Source organism: Homarus americanus, unplaced genomic scaffold (genome assembly GCF_018991925.1).
Source record: "Homarus americanus isolate GMGI-L3 unplaced genomic scaffold, GMGI_Hamer_2.0 scaffold54443, whole genome shotgun sequence".
Taxonomy (NCBI): Eukaryota; Metazoa; Arthropoda; class Malacostraca; order Decapoda; family Nephropidae; genus Homarus; species Homarus americanus.
In genome coordinates, this window is record NW_024750852.1 from 595447 (window position 1) to 613286 (window position 17840).

Sequence of the window (17840 nt, forward strand, 5' to 3'; positions counted from 1 at the left end):
GTGAGGGAGAATAGTGAGGTGGAATGGTGAGGGGGGAATAGTGAGGTGGAGCAGTGAGGGAGAATAGTAAGGTGGAATGGTGAGGGGAATAGTGAGGTGGGAATAGAGAAGGTGGTACAGTGAGGATGAGTAGTAAGGCGGAGTTGTGAGGTGGAATAGTGAGGGGGGGGATAGAGAAGGTGGAGTAGTTAGGTGAAATAGTGAGGGGAAGCGTCTTGGGGGTTATTAAACTGTACTCCACTAGGTATAAGAAGAGGAGTAGTGAAGGAAAAGAAAAGAAAGGAAGTGGAGAAGAAGGAAAGAAAGGGGAAAAAGAGAAGGGGTGGAGAAGGAAACAAGAGGAGGTTGAAGAAGTACGTTAACGAGAGGGAGGCTAGAAGGAGGAATATTAACTTAAACTAAGGATATGACACCACACCTTCACCTTTTAGGGAGGGTGGGGGTGGGGGGGGTAAGTTCTGTATCTAACTTCCACAAGTGTACTTTAACGCCATGTCTGTCAAATAGTCACTAGAATTTGTCATCTTGAGGTCCTGCACCACTTAGACATACATACATCCATACATAAATACATACAGTACATACATACTTATTAACTGTATCAAGGGGGACTTACACTACAAGTTTTGGGTGTTTGAGCATTTTGTAGCCAAAGTTTCAAGGCTGCCCAAATCACCATTTAGAATAATTTGCATGATGCTTGTGTTTGTAAAGAGTGTTTCCAGGCATTTAGTTGCTGCTCTTAATCTTGTTTGTAATAATAGTATAGAACTGTTTGATACATTAGTTAAGACATAGATATGATAAGTCATTTGCTGGCAGTTTAAGAGGGTTATTATACTAACACGCATATATATGTATCTACAGTCTAGTTATTATATCAATATAGCGGAATTAACTATTATTGTGAACTAGTGTTACTCTTAAAGTTAATATACCAGGACAACTTTTTTTTCTGAATCCCTGTCACGTCATTCAGTTATTATCAGATACAAAATATAACATATAGTTCCTATTTGTGTTTCTGGTCAAAGTCCAATAAAAATAGGTAAATAGGGTTTGTGAAGAATATAAATATACATCAAGAATATCATGAAATAGATCTTATATACGGTACCCATCACATCAGTGGACCAGAACATCCATTGTGAAAGGCAGGGCGCTGTTGTGTTAACGTATCCGTAATATCACATGGTAATGAAATTATATATACTGTATATGCATGTATATATATATATATATATCCGGGTATTAGAAAGTTAAGAGGTTAGGAAAGCTCCAGGAACTGCTACCCTCATCGCGCGCCACGTGGCCGCCAAGCACCCTGGCTAGCACCATCCCAGGAACTAATATTCCAAGTTTAAGGGAATTTTACACTTTTGGAGAATTCTGCGTCTGCCGCGGTAGGCTTGTTGCCTTTGTCTCTTAACACGACGCTTTCCCATGCTTGAGGTCCTAATATATATATTGTGTATGAACTGGCCTGTTTTTTATAATTGTATTAGAATATTGTTTGGAATGTTGTAGTAACCTCGCGCCTGTAGCAGTTGTACAATACTAGTGAGTTAATGCAGTAACAGAGGATGATCATGTGTGTTGAGGAAAGAGGCAGGAGGGGGTAGGAGATACATTTTTGTTGTTGTTAAGAACATTATATTATTTTACTTTCCAAATTACAAGTTCACTTTTTTACCGTCTTGCCTGTTTCTTGAGGACAACATTAGGAGTAAATTAGTGTTTTAATAACCTTATGCGTTATCTTCGGTGAATATTTATATATGTAGGTTCTGCAAGTATGATGTCTTACGCAGTCAAATAATATATATATATATATATATATATATATATATATATATATATATATATATATATATATATATATATATATATTTATATATATATATATATATATATATATATATATATATATATTTATATATATATTGATTGGTATATTAGCTAACTGCACTATCATAGACTGCCCCCTGTAGTTAAGACTTATTAAACATAAATGACCTCACATCCAAGTAATTTTATATATAATCACCTGGTACAGTAATTCAGTATTGGTACCTTTTATTGCTATGTATTATTAATCATATGTGTATTTTGTACTTGAAGTGAACATGGATATGAACATAGCACAGTGTGTTGGCATTTGTTTTGATCTGAACAAAGCGCCAGTTCTAATAACGTGTTTTTGTATTGATGGGAGGTAATGATTGTGAATGAACGTTTGCCTGAAGTAAAAAATATATTGTATTGTAAGTGGCATTGAGACTTGGCTGAAATACCAGAAGATCTTCTGACTTCACACAACTAACTCTACACGTCTGACTATACATAACTGCTGGACGATTAATCATTGATCACCGTGACCACCATCTTCACACGGTCGCCAGGTGCTTAGCCACTAAAGTGTGTTAACGTCAACCTAGATTACAACTGTAATCTATTAATAATGTTTTTATGTTTTAGTTTTTGGCCAGCGGATAACAACAACACACAAACATATACCTGTACATCTATCAGATAGTTCGCGTATCAAGTAATATTTTATGTTTCTGACACAAACTGACGGACCTCTAGCATTGACGAAATTAATAGATGTCATTAACAGTGACTATAGTCGGTCACTGGAACCTTGCATCGGAGTGCTGGGGTCAGTGCGTAACATGGCGGGCAGACGCGCGAAGAGTCAGTACAGTTCTTTAATATTTAATTTATTGGATTTATATTCTTATGTTTTAAGAGATATTAACTTTTCTGTGTTGATCTCTCATAATTTCCGCACCTGGAGAAGCAAAGATTGTCTTGTGCAACGCTCTGGTAATAAAAATATCACAAAGAAAACAAGAAAAGTCTTACAAGATCTCAGCGACATCCTCCATGTGAAGCCACAGGGCGAGGGGAAGTTTACCTCGCTGAACTTGTTCGTCATGTTCGTGTTCTATTGTGATATATTTATTACCAGAACTGTACTGACTCTTCGCACACCCGTCCGCCAGCCTATCAGCTGCCTTGTTACAAGCTATCCCTAGGCCTCAGTGTCAAGGTTCGATTATGTTGATATAATGACCTGCTAATATCTATTTCGTTAATATCTGTCACCAGTTGATATATGTTACCTGTTGAAATCTGTCATATCCTCAGCAGTGTGTCCGTGGCTTTAGCGATACAGTTCGAGAATGAAAAGAAAATTACAGTAAATGTGCTGATGCAACATTACAGTACTTATAGCTAATGAATTCCTGAATTCACAAGTTAAATAATATTAATTCTCATTGTTTAACGGGGTTTCTCTGATGAACGGAATAACCTCAAACATTCCATGTTATATTGTAAGCTGGTTTATCCCACTAAGAATAACTTTGATTTGATTCTATCTGAACGGGATCAGTCTAATCAAATGTCCTTATGTTTAGTTATAATCTGGAAAGTGGAACTTAAAGTATGTTAAACACGGAAGGAATATCATCATTCTTAGGAGGTGGCGGACGTCTTCCAAGATAATGTTTTCTACATCTTCTGTATTTACCTAATAGACTTTTATATTATTAATTTTTGTCATTACTATAACGTAGATACTGAATGAAACCTAATGTTAACAATCCTTTCCTACACCTGATAAAAAAATCATCCTCAGCATCCTTTTAAGAAAATTGTGTACAGGTCTTCATCATATGCTTAAGCACACACACACACGCACACACACAGACACAGACACACACACACACACACACAGACACACACACAGACACACACAGTTGAACGTCTATCACTGTCGTGGACAAACGTTCCTCAGGAATTGCTTGTAACCCCTTCCCCCCTTCCCTTTGCCCTACCCTTTACCCTACCCACGAAGAAACTAGCGCATGGATTGTTGATCAACTCACAACAATTGATACACAGTGAAAATTCAACTTAAAAATAACTGAAACAAGTGTTGACAGCGGTAACATGAGTGAGGTACCAGACCACAGGAGAGGCGGAACAGGGGCGGAGTCGGTATCGGCCCACACCTATTAACACCCCAGTGCTAAAACCTGGACCCGTGTTGTGAGAGCCCTGCCACCATGTGTGGCTGAATATACTACGAAGAGAGGATAGTACCACAGCCACATGTTATCTTCTACAACACCAGCAAGGGAGACGAAGTCAAACCCTAAGGGGTTCTTCCAAATGCTTCAAACTAAAACACGAAACAAGATTGAACCAATACAGTCAGACTCCGGCGAGCTAACGGACAACGATGGAGAAATGAGCAATAATCTGAACAGATATTTTTTATTAGTTTTCACAACCGAGAACTTAAACATAATCTACAGAGATAGTGAAGAAAATAGATTAATCGAGATAGTAATGACGAGTAACGATGTTAGTAAACAAATAGATTAACTAAAGCCTAATAAATCGCCAGGTCACGCTGAGATATTTACCAGAGTTTTAAAGGAATGTATGGAAAAACTAAGTATACCCTTCACAAACTTGTTTAAATTATCATTAAAAATCGATGTAGTACCAGAATCTTGGAGGATAGCGAATGTAATACCGATTTTCAAGAAGGGAGATAGATCACTACCCTCTAACTACCGTCCAATCAGTCTAACATCAATTGTAGGCAAATTACTGGAAGCAATCATTTCAAACTCTATTCGAAATCACCCGGGAGAAGCACAAGTTGGTTTGGAAATAGAGTAGTGGATGAGTGGAACAAGTTACCAAATATCATCATTAACTCGAATACGCTGGATTGCTTCAAACGTAGGTTGGATGGATATATGAGCAATAGGAGTTGGGTGTAAATGGGACTGCCCAGTGTGGGTCAACAGGCCAACTACAGTTTCATCCATTCTTATGTTCTTCTGCAACACCGCCGGAGAGGGAAGTACTACAACCAATTGTTATCTTATACAAAAGTGGAGAGGGAAGTACTACAACCACCTGTTATCCTCTACAACGCCGGAGAGGGAAGTACTACAACAGTAAGAGATCTTCTACAACATCACCAAAGAAGGAAGTACTACAACCACATGATTTCCTCTACAACACCATATTGTCAGTTATTTATAGATAATTTGTATTTTCACTCAATGTATAAATTTTTTATTTAAATCTTTTGGTAAATAATTCATTCCCCAATCCCCAATAGTGTAAGTCATTTTTGTCCATTGTATATTTTCAGCCTCTGACTGCTGTACTTCTCAATAAACCGTTTGTTATTATTATTATTATTATTATTATTATTATTATTATTATTATTATTATTATTATTACATACACTCACACACAGTCACCTCACATCCAAAACCTTTCTAGACTTGCTTATTATCATTATTTCCAACAGAACGATGGATGAATAAATCACCCCCTTCCCTTGCCTTACTACCCGTTTACCACAAACCAACACCGTAGTGGCCACACAAGGTTGGCTGTGGTAAACGTATGCCACATTTTTTTGCGGTATTTTGCGGTAGAGAAATAAAAAAAAAGTTTTTATCTTAATTTTAGAAGTTCCTCCGTCTCCCGAGATGCTGCTGCTGCTTATTATATCATGCGCTAATTAGTTATCGAGACACACTGATTTTAACTTAGTAATGGCTTTAGCGATGGATCTTTAGTGTTGAACCTACTGGTCCCTGAACCTTTAGCTGGCCGAGTCGCTGGGCTTCTTTAGGTCACACGTGTAATATTGACCATCTCAGATCCCGTTAACTATACAGTAAACATGGAAGAGCATTAACTTGTATCCAATATGTAGTCCCCTAAGCCTTAAAATGATACCTTTAACTTGTATCCAGTCTGTGTCCAATATCTCAGGTCTTTAACAATAAATAACTAACAACTTTAACCTAACTCAACTTAAACCCAGTCTGCCACCATAACAACTTACCACTTTAACTTACATTCATCAGCACACAACACCCCGGGCCCTTCTTAACTTTGAGTAACTTAGGTTTTAAAACTTTTAACTAATATCCTAGTCTCTTAGCTTAACATACCCTTAGCCCTTAACTTTAATGTAGCTTTTAACCTCTTTGAGTCCTGAGGGGTTAAATCATAGTCGTCAAAGGTTAACCGGTAGATCTCCTTCACTTAACGTTAACAAAGATCCTTAACTTTCGTGTAGCCTTTATACAACAGGTAACCCTTTCGTATTAAATATCCAGTCTCCTTAACTTTAAAAATCATCTGATACCTTTAACTTGTTTCCAACCTTATAACAACGTTACAGCCCTTTAACCCTAAAACATCCCAGGCCTGTAACCCTAAAACATTAAACCACCTTAACTTTAAAACAACCCAGCCTCTTAACATAAAACATCCCAGCCCTTAAAACACCCCAACCCCTGACACTTAAACAACCCAGCCTCCAACATCAACCATCCCAGCCCCTAAAACTTAAACATTAAAACACCTTAACATAAAACAACCCAGCCCCTTAACCTAAAATATCGCAGTCCTAAAACTTAAACATCTTAGCACCTCATCTTTTAACTAATTAACTACCATTACTTCTTCTCCTTCACTTCCTCACCTTGAGTTCCTTTCCTTCCTCCTCGAATTCGTCTCCTTTCTCCTTGAATCCCTCTCCTTCCTCCTTGAAGTCCTCTCCTGCTTTGAATTCCTCTCCTTCAGCCTTGAATTCCTCTCCTTCAGCCTTGAATTCCTCTCTTTCTTCCTTGAATTCTTCTCCTTCGTAGTCCTTCAATCCTGATCTTCCCTTTTCTTTTCTTATCAACATTTCAGTCACTTATTTGTCCATCTCATCTTTTTTCTGTCTTCCTTCTTTATCCCCTCTACACTCCTAGCCTCTTCCTTGCTTCCTTCTTTATCCCCTCTACACTCCTAGCCTCTTCCTTGCTTCCTTCTTTATCCCCTCTACACTCCTAGCCTCTTCCTTGCTTCCTTCTTGACCTCCCCTATGCTCTTCCTTCCTCCCTTTTTAATCTCCCCTACACTTTCCCTAGCTCTTTCCTTCCTTCTTTCCTTCCTTTCTTCCTTCCTTCCTTCTTAATCTCGTCTATATTCCTGCTAGCCCCTTCCTTCCTTCTTAATCTCTTCTACACACTTCCTAGCCTATTCTTTCCTTCCTTCTTAACTTCCTCTACGCTCCTTCTAGTCCCTTAAGATGTCCTTCCTTCCTTCACCCTATAATTCGTCCATTTAAACTTCAACATCACAATTGTTGTTAGTCTAGCGTCTATCATCACCCATAAGAGCTAATCACAACCCTTTAATTTTCAACATCACAACCGTTTGTCTTCATAACATCACATTGCTTGACTTCTTATCATCATCACGACTTGAAACATCACGACTTGTAACATCACGACTTGTAACATCACGACTTGTAACATCACGACTTGCAACATCACGACTTGTAACATCACGACTTGCAATATCACGACTTGAAACATCACGACTTGAAACATCACGACTTGTAACATCACGACTTGTAACATCTTAAAAAAATTATCATTGGCATCATCATAACATTTTTTTTTTATCTTTACCATCACAAGTTAAAATTTCTAACAGCCTCACGTCCCATCTTGTCCGCCATTCCTCATCTGCCAGCAGAGGCAACAACCTATTTCACGTATTTGTCATTCACGCTACCTGGAGGCGACGCACTCCAGGTAATATTTCATACCTGGTCTGCTGATGCCACCAGAAATTCGCTTGATCTTGATGTGATCTTGTTTGATATTGCTGCAGATCAAAGACACTTACTGTGCTAAGCGTGTTTTGAGGTATATTATAAATAATTGTGCATATAAATATGTAAAGTTACCATATGGGAAATACATCGTTATTTAAGACAAAAAATGGGACATTAGTAATATGAACACAGAGTGATGATGGAGCTACAGTATGTTGAGAGTCGAGGTATATGAATATGAGTTTCACTTTGCATACTGCTGTTGTGTGTACAGTGGGTCTTGGTAGAGACGCTGTTAAGGAAGGTGGAAACCATTCTCTAACGAATTGCTTCCTTGTGGTCTATCACGTGACCAAGTCATCATAATTATTATCCTCAACCTTACACTTACACCGAAGACCAAAGACCTTAAGATAGCCTAATAATAATGAACACAGTGAAAGCAAATGCATGGCTGAGGAGCCTATTTTCGCCAAGTCCCGGAGACTAGACCAAGTCATGAAGTTGTTGAGGACGTATGGAAGACCATAAGTGTATCCGAGGCCACATCGACGACAAACCACATTCATTTAGGGAGTGAATATGGGGTGGTTAACTAGACTAGAACATTGAAATTGTGTTATTCCTGGAGTGTTCTTAATCGGTTCAGATCATTAACGATGTTAAACATAGGTCACTGAATAATAATCTTCCGTGAGATAGAGTAGTACTATAGTTTGGTGGGTCCTTTATGATACTAAAGCCCACTGTGGCACATTTGACGATGACCTCTGTTGAAAATCGTTTGTGAAATTTTAAACATAGGTCATTGAATGATAGATTTTCCGTGGGTTATAGTGATATAGGCCTTTGGCGACTTTACGACCTTCCACGGCACAGTTTTCAATGGCCTATGTTGAAAATCGTTTATTATAAAGTATTATGTTGGTAGAGGTGTACCAGCCTACTTCAACAGTTGGAGAAATCTTCATGGTACGGCTGGCTGGTTGAGGTTCCTGCGGCTTGATCACTCCTGAGGCTTGTCGTCACTGCTCCATCATTCCAGCGGCCTGATTTTGAGGAGTAGCGTCTTCAAGGAGTAGTTGGAGTCCTTCCAGTGCCACCAGGTGATACCTCGTTCAGGTCCTTGGTAGCGTCCCCGCCGGTACTGTCCAGTGGGTTGTGTACACGCACAGCGGCCCCACCACCACCCGCCGCCACCACGGCCTCGCGCGCAGCTACCCCCTGCAGGAGACACGCCATCACCACCCGCTAGTAATTGAAGACACCGGGGAACATAATGATAAAATTCTTCTTGCTTTAAGATTAAAGATCAAATTATTGAAAGATACTCAGCAAGTGGAACTATGACTCCAGGATATTACAGGAGAGAAGAACTGGAATTCCTGCCACAAAAAAAAATAACAAAACAAAAAAACAGAGAAATTATAGTTCCCACAAAAGGAAATAAATATGAAGTAAGGATGACAGGAAGTTATGGGTCCAAGATGACAGGTAGAAAAGGGGAAACTGAAATTGCAGACACCACCAGGAGGAGAGATGGGCGAGAGACTGCAAGAGGAACCATCACTCCAAGACGAACCCCAAGAAAAAGAAACAGATACTGCAGCAGCTATAAAAGAGGGAAAATAAATATAGAAAGATGAATTCATAAGAAAGTGTACCGAATAATAGTAGATGATAGAGAGGAGAGGGGGAGCTGGAATTCCAGATACGATGAAGCAACATACTCACAGTTTTCCTGGTCGTTGTCCTGGTCGACGGTGGAGAACATCTGGTGGTGGGAGTGTCTCATGCTGTCTCCCGCCGTGCCAGTGTAGCCAGCGATCCTGAGGCGGTACTTGTCCTCCTCCCCAGACACTCTGAACCACAAACAGTAATTACCAACGACATCATTCACGACATGCAACCTAACCTAACCTAATCTAACCAAACTTAATCTAACCAAACTTAACCTAACCTAAACTAACCTAACCTAACCTAACCTAATCTAACCAAACCTAATCTAACGAAACTTAACCTAACCTAACCTAAACTAACCTAATCTAACCAAACCTAATCTAACCAAACTTAACCTAACCTAAACTAACCTAACCTAACCTAACCTAACCTAATCTAACCAAACCTAATCAAACCAAACTTAACCTAAACTAACCTAACCTAAACTAAACTAAACTAAACTAAACTAAACTAAACTAACCTAACCTAACCTAACCTAACCTAATCTAACCAAACCTAATCAAACCAAACTTAACCTAAACTAACCTAACCTAAGCTAACCTAACCTAAGCTAACTTAAAGTCTATTCGTTCAAACTTCGCAACTGAGGCCTTAAGTCACTTTGTAACAAGGCAGCTGATTGGTTGGCGGGCGGACAAGCGAAGAGTTAGTACAGTTCTTTGATATTTGATTTATCGTATTTATTTTCTGATATTGTAAGGGATATTAACTTTTCTGTGTTGATCTCTGATAATTTCCTCACTTGGGGAAGCAAGAATTAGCATGTGAAACGCTCTGGTAATAAACATATCCGAGAAAACACGAACACGATAAACAAGTTCAGCGAGGTAAACTTCCCCTCGCCCTGGTACGTCACGCAGTATGGCGGAGGATGTCCCTGAAATTTTGTAATATTTTTCGTTTCCTTAATAATATTTGTTATCAGAGCGTTTCAGATAGAAAAGTTATTATCCCTTAAAATAACAGAAAATAAATACGATAAATTAAATACTAAAGAACTGTACTGACTCTTAGCTTGTCTGTCTACCAGCCAATCAGCTGCTTTGTTACAAAGTGACCCTAGGCTTCAGATGCAGGGTTCGACTGAACAAACTATAACTATAATAATTGTCAGAAGATAATGGGGAGACATAGATGGTTTGTTGAAAAATTTCCATTTGTAATAAAATATCGTTGGCTAGGGTTTTTGATGTTAGAGATAACGTAGGTATTAGATTAAGGAGAGTTGCAGAAAAAAATGAGTATGGGTCACATTTATTCCTTCTTAACCATACTATATGTGGTGTTTAGGTTGAGGCTCCTCTTGAAATGGTATAAAAAAATTGGGTTATGTGTTACTTGGACAGTAGGCCAAAAAAGTGTACGTTTCTTCTTGAATTTACACATTAGGTATTTTAAGATGAAACACTTTATGGAATTATTCTCACAGTATTAAAGATCAGTTCAGGGAGAAGTTCTTAGCAACTCACATGGAACATTTTGTTGTAGTTGAGATACTTATGTAAGACGTTTTAACACAGAGGAGTGAGATGACTTAGTTAAGAGAGAGAGAGAAGGGTTAGGTGGTAGAGAGAGAGAACATAACAGCCATCAGCAGTACTCACGCGAAGAAGGTGTAAGCAGCCCAGGCGGTGTTGCCCTCCCAGTCCTCCATGTCCCCTCTCAGCTGGTGAGGCCGCCCGCTGGTGAGGGCGTGCAGCCCCTTCAGCCCTGTCCCGGCAAGAACAACCAGAGGCGTCACCACCAATACGTTCTCAGTATCCAGTTAGTAAGGACAAGTGGAAAAACAATTAATTAAACAGGATCCTATGTTACCTGATTGGAGTCCCCTGTGGTGGATTAAATACCCTGCTGTGGTAGATGTGAGGACACGCTGTGGCAGTGTTTGTCCGGGGCCCTGAACTTGTCAATAGTAGTGTACGGTACACAACTCGTCCCCCCCCCCCATAGACATTACTTATTCAGTATCTTACACGTTCACTCGACCACCATTTAAGTGTCTTTTCTTTGCTGCTGTAAAACTGTTCCAGAAAATGATTCTTTCAATCGAACAGATCTGATCTTATGATAATCATGACTGCTTTAGTAAGCTTCGTCACAGTGATTAGTCAACCGGTAAACAGGCATGTCTGCCCTTTACCTTTACTGGAGAGCAATATTAAATCACATCCTAAAACTGACACACTCTGAGGCCACGTCTTATATATTAGTCTGAGAATTGTTTAACTCTCGTGTTTGACAATTTAACGATTTATTTGAACAATTTTATTCATATCTCTACAAGAATGTAATGGGTGTTTTGTAGTTCTTATACTTGTATACGTTATGAGAAAATTCAGGAAAGTTGGCCCTTATAGAAATGTTACAGAATTAATACTGATGTGCTGCAATTATACAGGAGCGCTTAGCATTTTAATTAACTTTGCAAACTTTAACAATAAGAAGGATTTTAATTACGTTTTATGAAGCATGAACGTGAAATAGTGTTTTCTTCACAATTTCATAAAGGAATGATAGTAATGGGGTAAACGTTAGTATCAAAATTCTTAATTTCTTGAGTACGATGACTTAACGCCTTGAGTACGATGAGTACGAGAATGAAATAAGAAAAATATTGTGCAAGGTGGAAATAATTGAAAGTGATGATTAAGGCGAGAACTGTTGTGTGTGTGTGTTGATCCATAGAGTTTATTTACAATATGAACATAGCCTGGCAGAGAACAAGATGAAGCCTGAGGGTGGTGTGGTGGCAGATAAGCCTGGGTGTAATCATTTGGCCAGCACCACCGCACTAAAGTTCAAACGTTGAGCCTAAGATAAATTGCCCTGTGGCACCTCACGACTTTTATATATATATATATATATATATATATATATATATATATATATATATATATATATATATATATATATTTTTCTCAATATTATTTTTTAATTGCCTGTAAAGTTCGTTGTTCCCCGTTTCTAACACAGATAACTCTCTATCAGATATATAGTATCAACCCTTATTTTAAATTCGCTGAGTAAATGTATTGCGGTGAGCGACAAGTGCGGTAATGTAGGTGGTGTTAGATACGTGTGGCTTTACTGCAAGTAGAAATAGGTGTTCAGTATAGTGAAGTGTTCAGACGTGTACTAAGGTCTGGACTTAGCATGTGATCGCGTATATACGAGTATATAGCTGACATTTTCAGTGCGTGAAGAGGTGTGTTGGTGCGCGGTGACCGACCCAAGTGTACACAGAGGCATCTGCGAGAAACTTGAGGTCGCAACATAAACTGTATAAGTAAACACTGGATTTAAATTCACAGGGTATGATCTCAGAATTCGTCAAGAATAAGCAAGTGGTACATTTACTGTCGAACACTGTTAGAATATTAATATGTGAAAATGGAACCGAACTTCTGTACGTAGATAATGAACTAAGATAGCGGTTTGGTTAGGTTTGTGTCGCCTGCACCTGATGTTGTGTTGTTGGATTTCATCCTCAGTTTTGTACTTTCAAATTCCATTTTTTCTCCCCCAATTAATTTATATTTCGTATGTTAAAATAAACGTTTCTGTAAACATTTCTTACATAACTGAGTGGTGACCTTCCCTCCCCGTAGTAACATTTGAAGGCTGTCTCATATAATTAATTTTAAGATTTCTTTCACTCATCCAGAATTGTTGATTTTTTTGTGTGTACCTTTCACATCCTTTGTTTCCAATGTAAACAACTTTTAAAAACATGACCAATATCGTTGTTTAAAATTTACAAGCATATACAGAGTCAAATTTAAAACCAATTTTTTACTTGGATAGTGATGACGCGTGGCATAAGGGTTGTGGCTGCCGGGAGTCACGGGTGTTAGTTTCTACTTGTGATCAGTCAGTTTTCTCTTACCTATGATTCTGTCTGTTTCTCTTCTCACATCGATTTATTTGTGTGTATTTTTTTTAATTCGTTTGTCCCTTTGCCTACCTAGAATATATTTATATAACTCTGGAAAACAAAAGAAAAACGATAATTTTTTTAAGAATCTCTCTCTCTCTCTCTCTCTCTCTAACAGTTACTACCCCAAAACAGGACTATCTGCACACCTCACCGAGCATATAGCGCAACACTTTACCAATTTGGAGCACTTCAGTGTGACAATAGGTTGGGTCCACAACACCCGCCCCCTCCTCCCATTGCACCACTACCCTATTGAGTGTATCCGCTGTGCCTCTGTTGGCTAGATACGGGCACAAACGATAGCACCCGTGGAAGTATACAATCATGAGGGATTATAGAAGCACTTTCATTCTTTACTGTAGCTCTGTATTGTTACTTAACCAATTGAGGACGATGCTTTAACTCTTTGATGACAATAGTTTAACTCTTTGAGCATTATGTTTTAACCCTTTGAGGACTATGGTTTAATCTAAACCCTTTGAGGACGATGGTTTAATTTAAACCCTTTGAGGACGATGGTTTAATTTAAACCCTTTGAGGACGATGGTTTAATCCTTCTGATGACGATGTTTTAACCTTTGAGGGTGATGGTTTAATCCTTTTGATGGCGATGGTTTAACCCTTTAAGGATGAAGGTTTAACCCTTTGAGGACAATAGGTTAAACCTTTGATGACGATGATTTAACTCTCTAGAACTAAAAAGGTTAAAGGGATTAACTTTTAGACTGACGTATATTTCTTGAGTGATGATTGTTGTTAATTAATGTGTGGACTGACCTTGTGTACGTGATTAAGAACTTTATTGTTAAAGCACATTAACATATAAGATAAACTGTACATTTTTACAATGAATATTATCAATAATTACAGACTTAAATTATCCTTTTTTGTCTGACCTAAAGTCTATGGATTTAGTCAGTAAAATTGTTTAAGTCAGCAAAGCTAAAGTGATCAATGAACAGGTGTACCTAGCAACTGATATAGACAAGCAGGTGAGAAACTAGCACAAATACGTACATGAGAAAACTATCATAACAACACACTATCAAAAACCAAAACACTCAACACAGGGAGGAACTCACCTATCCAATATTCCTTGCTGGGGTCACCGAAGCCCACTTCGTACTCGTGCCAGGAGCGGTTGAATGAGATGTGTCTGGGTTGCTTTCGACGTGCCACCATCACGGTCCAGCCTCCCCCAGCAGTGTGGTGGTCGCAGTATACCTCCCGTGACGATAAACCTGGTGGCTGGATGCGGTAAACTCCGTTCTCCATGAAGCCCAGGTCGAACACGTCCTTACAGTCTCGGGGCATTGGCGGGTACTCGAGATACTTCCTTTTATCGTCATTGCAGTCCTCAGGCATGGTGGGCAGTAGAGTGACCTCCGGGGGCATGAGGTCCTCACTGGGCGAGGTGGGTCTGTCTGGCCTGTCCGCGTCCAGGCCACTCACGCCTTTGGGGAGAGTCTCGTTGACAAAGCTCTTGTTGAGGGCGTCGAGGCCGAGCTCATGTGTGTCGAGGGGGGTGTAGGTGCAGCCAGGCAGGAGTCTGTCATTATAGTCCTCGCTGCTGTACTTCTTAGGCTGACCAAACCTGTGGGTCATCACATCCATCATCTTCTTGTGCTCGTCTGAGATGAACGCCAGGTTGTTATTGATTTTGTATAGCTTGGTCCGTAGGTCGCTCAGGTGGCACACCAGAGTCCCGTTCGTGGCGTTCACCTTCCGTAGGATCAAGTTGCCTTTGTCTAGCACCTCCTCCCGGGCGTCGTACACACTGTTCCTTACGGCAAAGAGCTCGGCCTTCTGCGATCTGAGCTCGCCCTTGATGTCGTCGTTCTGCGTGCCGACCCTCCTAAGTCCTCTCTTGAGCTTCTTCTTGAAGTCAGTCATTTCGAGGGCTACGTGGTCCACCTTGGCACTCATCTCCTCCCGCTCCTTCGACAGTGCCTCCTTCATGTTGCGGATCTCACATGTCAGCTCGTATTTCATCGTGTCCATACGGGTGTGAACCTCCTTCCTGATGTCAGTTACTTCCTTCTGTAGGGATTTCACCAGGCTCTCGAGGTTACCCATGGGAGACAATGCACCGTTGTCAAAAGTCTGGAACTGATGGTTGGAGTCGTAGCCGAGGGCGAGGGGCAGCAAGATAGCGGCCACAGCCACTATTGAATGCCTCATCTTGAGCAAGGTGGCCTTCGAGGATTCTATGGATCAATACAAGTGTTACATGCTGGGGTTCTCTGTGTCTGTCTGTGTCCCGCCATCACACCTCGTCTGCGCCCACGTCTCGTCTCACTTGTCTGACACAGGTAGTTGGGGCTGTTGTAATTACCATCATCTTTGTCTGTGAGGAAACATTGTCCAAGACAAAACGACCTATTAGTATAATTAGAAGGATACAAAACACACAAACACACACACACACAAGGCCAAATTTGTAAACAACTTTTTGAGAAAATTTTTCGCACTGAGTTTATTTCATTAAGATTCCATAACACATTTTGAAAGTTATTGGCGGTCCTCACTTTTCTCTCCACTTGCTATTTTATATGTAACCAAACAATAGTACGGCAGTGTTTCAATACACGATGTTGGCGCATGACCACAAACATTTATATCCGTAATTTTAACCACGTAACCACGTAACGAAACACACAATACGTATCTTCTTATACACACGCCAAGCTGTATAAGTAACTGGGAAACTGACCTCAAAAATATATTCATAAACACACATTGGCTCACATATATGTTTCACACACACGTATACTTGTATATGACTACAAATGTTACACAAATACACGGAGTACACGTGCGCTTGCAACAGCGATGATTGTAAACAAGCACTAACAAATAGACCTGAACATCCTCTTTACTACTACCCGGGCTCACTACAAGCCTCACACGTACACACGCACTCACACGCGCACACAAATCCACCCGCACACACATACACACGCGCGCACGTCCATCAAAAATAATGGTGAGTGAGTACAAGCGTGTGACCTCCTCACACTGTGCCACACATACACGGTCACCCTCGTTTATCTGAAGCACTGCACTCACTTATCTTGCTCACAATTTACTCTTCCTCTACAGAAATTGGGCTGAAAAATCAGTAGCCGTCGATCGACTCGTTTACATGTAAAATGGAAAGTCTTCAGCTTCACAGTATTTCTAATTAGATTACTCTTGTAATTACGCACCACTTATGATCACAGTGTAATGAACACATAGTTGGCTATACGTTTGTTTACGCTCTTTCCCTTGCGAGTAAATCCTACTAGGCCTAGGGCGGGAGCACACCAGACAGGCTCACGTATATAGGTCACGAGAGCGTGGCACCTGGCGCTATTGTAGGGGTAGAGGTGACCCCAGGTGGTGCCATAGTAACCTTGGTCGCCATTACGCAATGCCATGCATGGTATGCACACTAGACTCCTTGCCAGGGGCCGCCGGATGCACCAACTGATCGCGTCGTGCCTCCAAATACTCCATTTTCTCCGAGATTTCTCTGAATGGCGCCGACATTTTCCAGCACCAATCACTCCATGGCAAGTTAAGAGACTCGGGTTTACCGGCGCAGTAAATAAATCCAACAGGTTATTCGTCGCGAGAGTCGCAAGTGCGCATCACCGAGCACAGCTTCCAGCGTCCTCCAGCTGGGAGCCACTGCAATGCCGACCCTGGGAAGGTGCCAGACAGGGCTATCATGCACAGTTGCCGGAGACAACTCGCTCTCACTACCTCCGCTTTATCATCCCTCTCTACCTCACACCCCCGCCACGCCACACCATACCTACGTCTCCTAGTTTAGGGAGTAATAACCCATCAAATGTCTCATTACAAGGGTTTATCAAGAGGTTAAAGGCCGGAGGTAAAAAAACATCGCCGGTAACCCTAGTGGCGGGCTCCGTGATACTAGAGACGTGTGACGGTGTGTTCTTATCCTGGTTATTCCTTATCCTTCTCCTGTCCTCCCATAATGTGAGCGTCGCCGATAACTTGCTCTTAATTAATATTGAAGATACACCACCACCTATTAATACGACCGCGTCTTACGTAAGAAAACGCGCCAAAGATTATGGGAAAATTCGAGAAGCGGGTGTAGGGCTGAGGGAATCAGTTTGACCTTGCGGGGAAGGAGGTGACAAAATGAACGTACGGCGTTTCACATTTCTTCGTCTTAATACGTCTGTTCGTAAAGAAAACAGAGAGTACTGTATGTGACGTTTATATCCGGAGGATTATATATATATACGCAATAAAGAACACTATAGGAATTGGAGCTTTTCCCAAAATGTTTGGAGAACTGTCGTTGAGATGAGTAGGGAGTTTGACTTAAGACACGGTCAAGAGTTGAGTTAACCTTCATCATCTGAAACTGATTGGCAGTCGAGGCAAACCTGGTTGGCACTGGAGGCGGAACTGTCTTTTTTCTCTCTCTCTCTCTGATGGGCTGCAACGGAACGGTGAGAGAGTCGGTGCGAGCGA

General features: G+C 40.5%; 1 protein-coding gene across 5 annotated transcripts; it reads right to left on the bottom strand.

The window, feature by feature from the left end:
- Nucleotides 1-6823: 6823 nt before the first annotated feature.
- LOC121854290 (angiopoietin-related protein 1-like) lies at nt 6824-17015 on the bottom strand. 5 transcript variants are annotated; one of them, XM_042348863.1, is made up of 5 exons: nt 16983-17015; nt 14426-15690; nt 11011-11116; nt 9401-9528; nt 6824-8917 (listed from the first exon to the last, which is right to left on the bottom strand). In XM_042348863.1, the coding sequence occupies exons 2-5, from the start codon at nt 15522-15524 to the stop codon at nt 8703-8705; spliced, it is 1548 nt and encodes a 515-aa protein (XP_042204797.1). In that variant the 5' UTR covers nt 15525-15690; nt 16983-17015; the 3' UTR covers nt 6824-8702. The 5 variants fall into 5 exon arrangements, with proteins under 5 accessions (XP_042204797.1, XP_042204798.1, XP_042204794.1 ...); XM_042348864.1 differs by having other exon boundaries at nt 6824-8890; nt 16925-17009; XM_042348860.1 differs by having other exon boundaries at nt 16925-17009.
- Nucleotides 17016-17840: the final 825 nt, after the last annotated feature.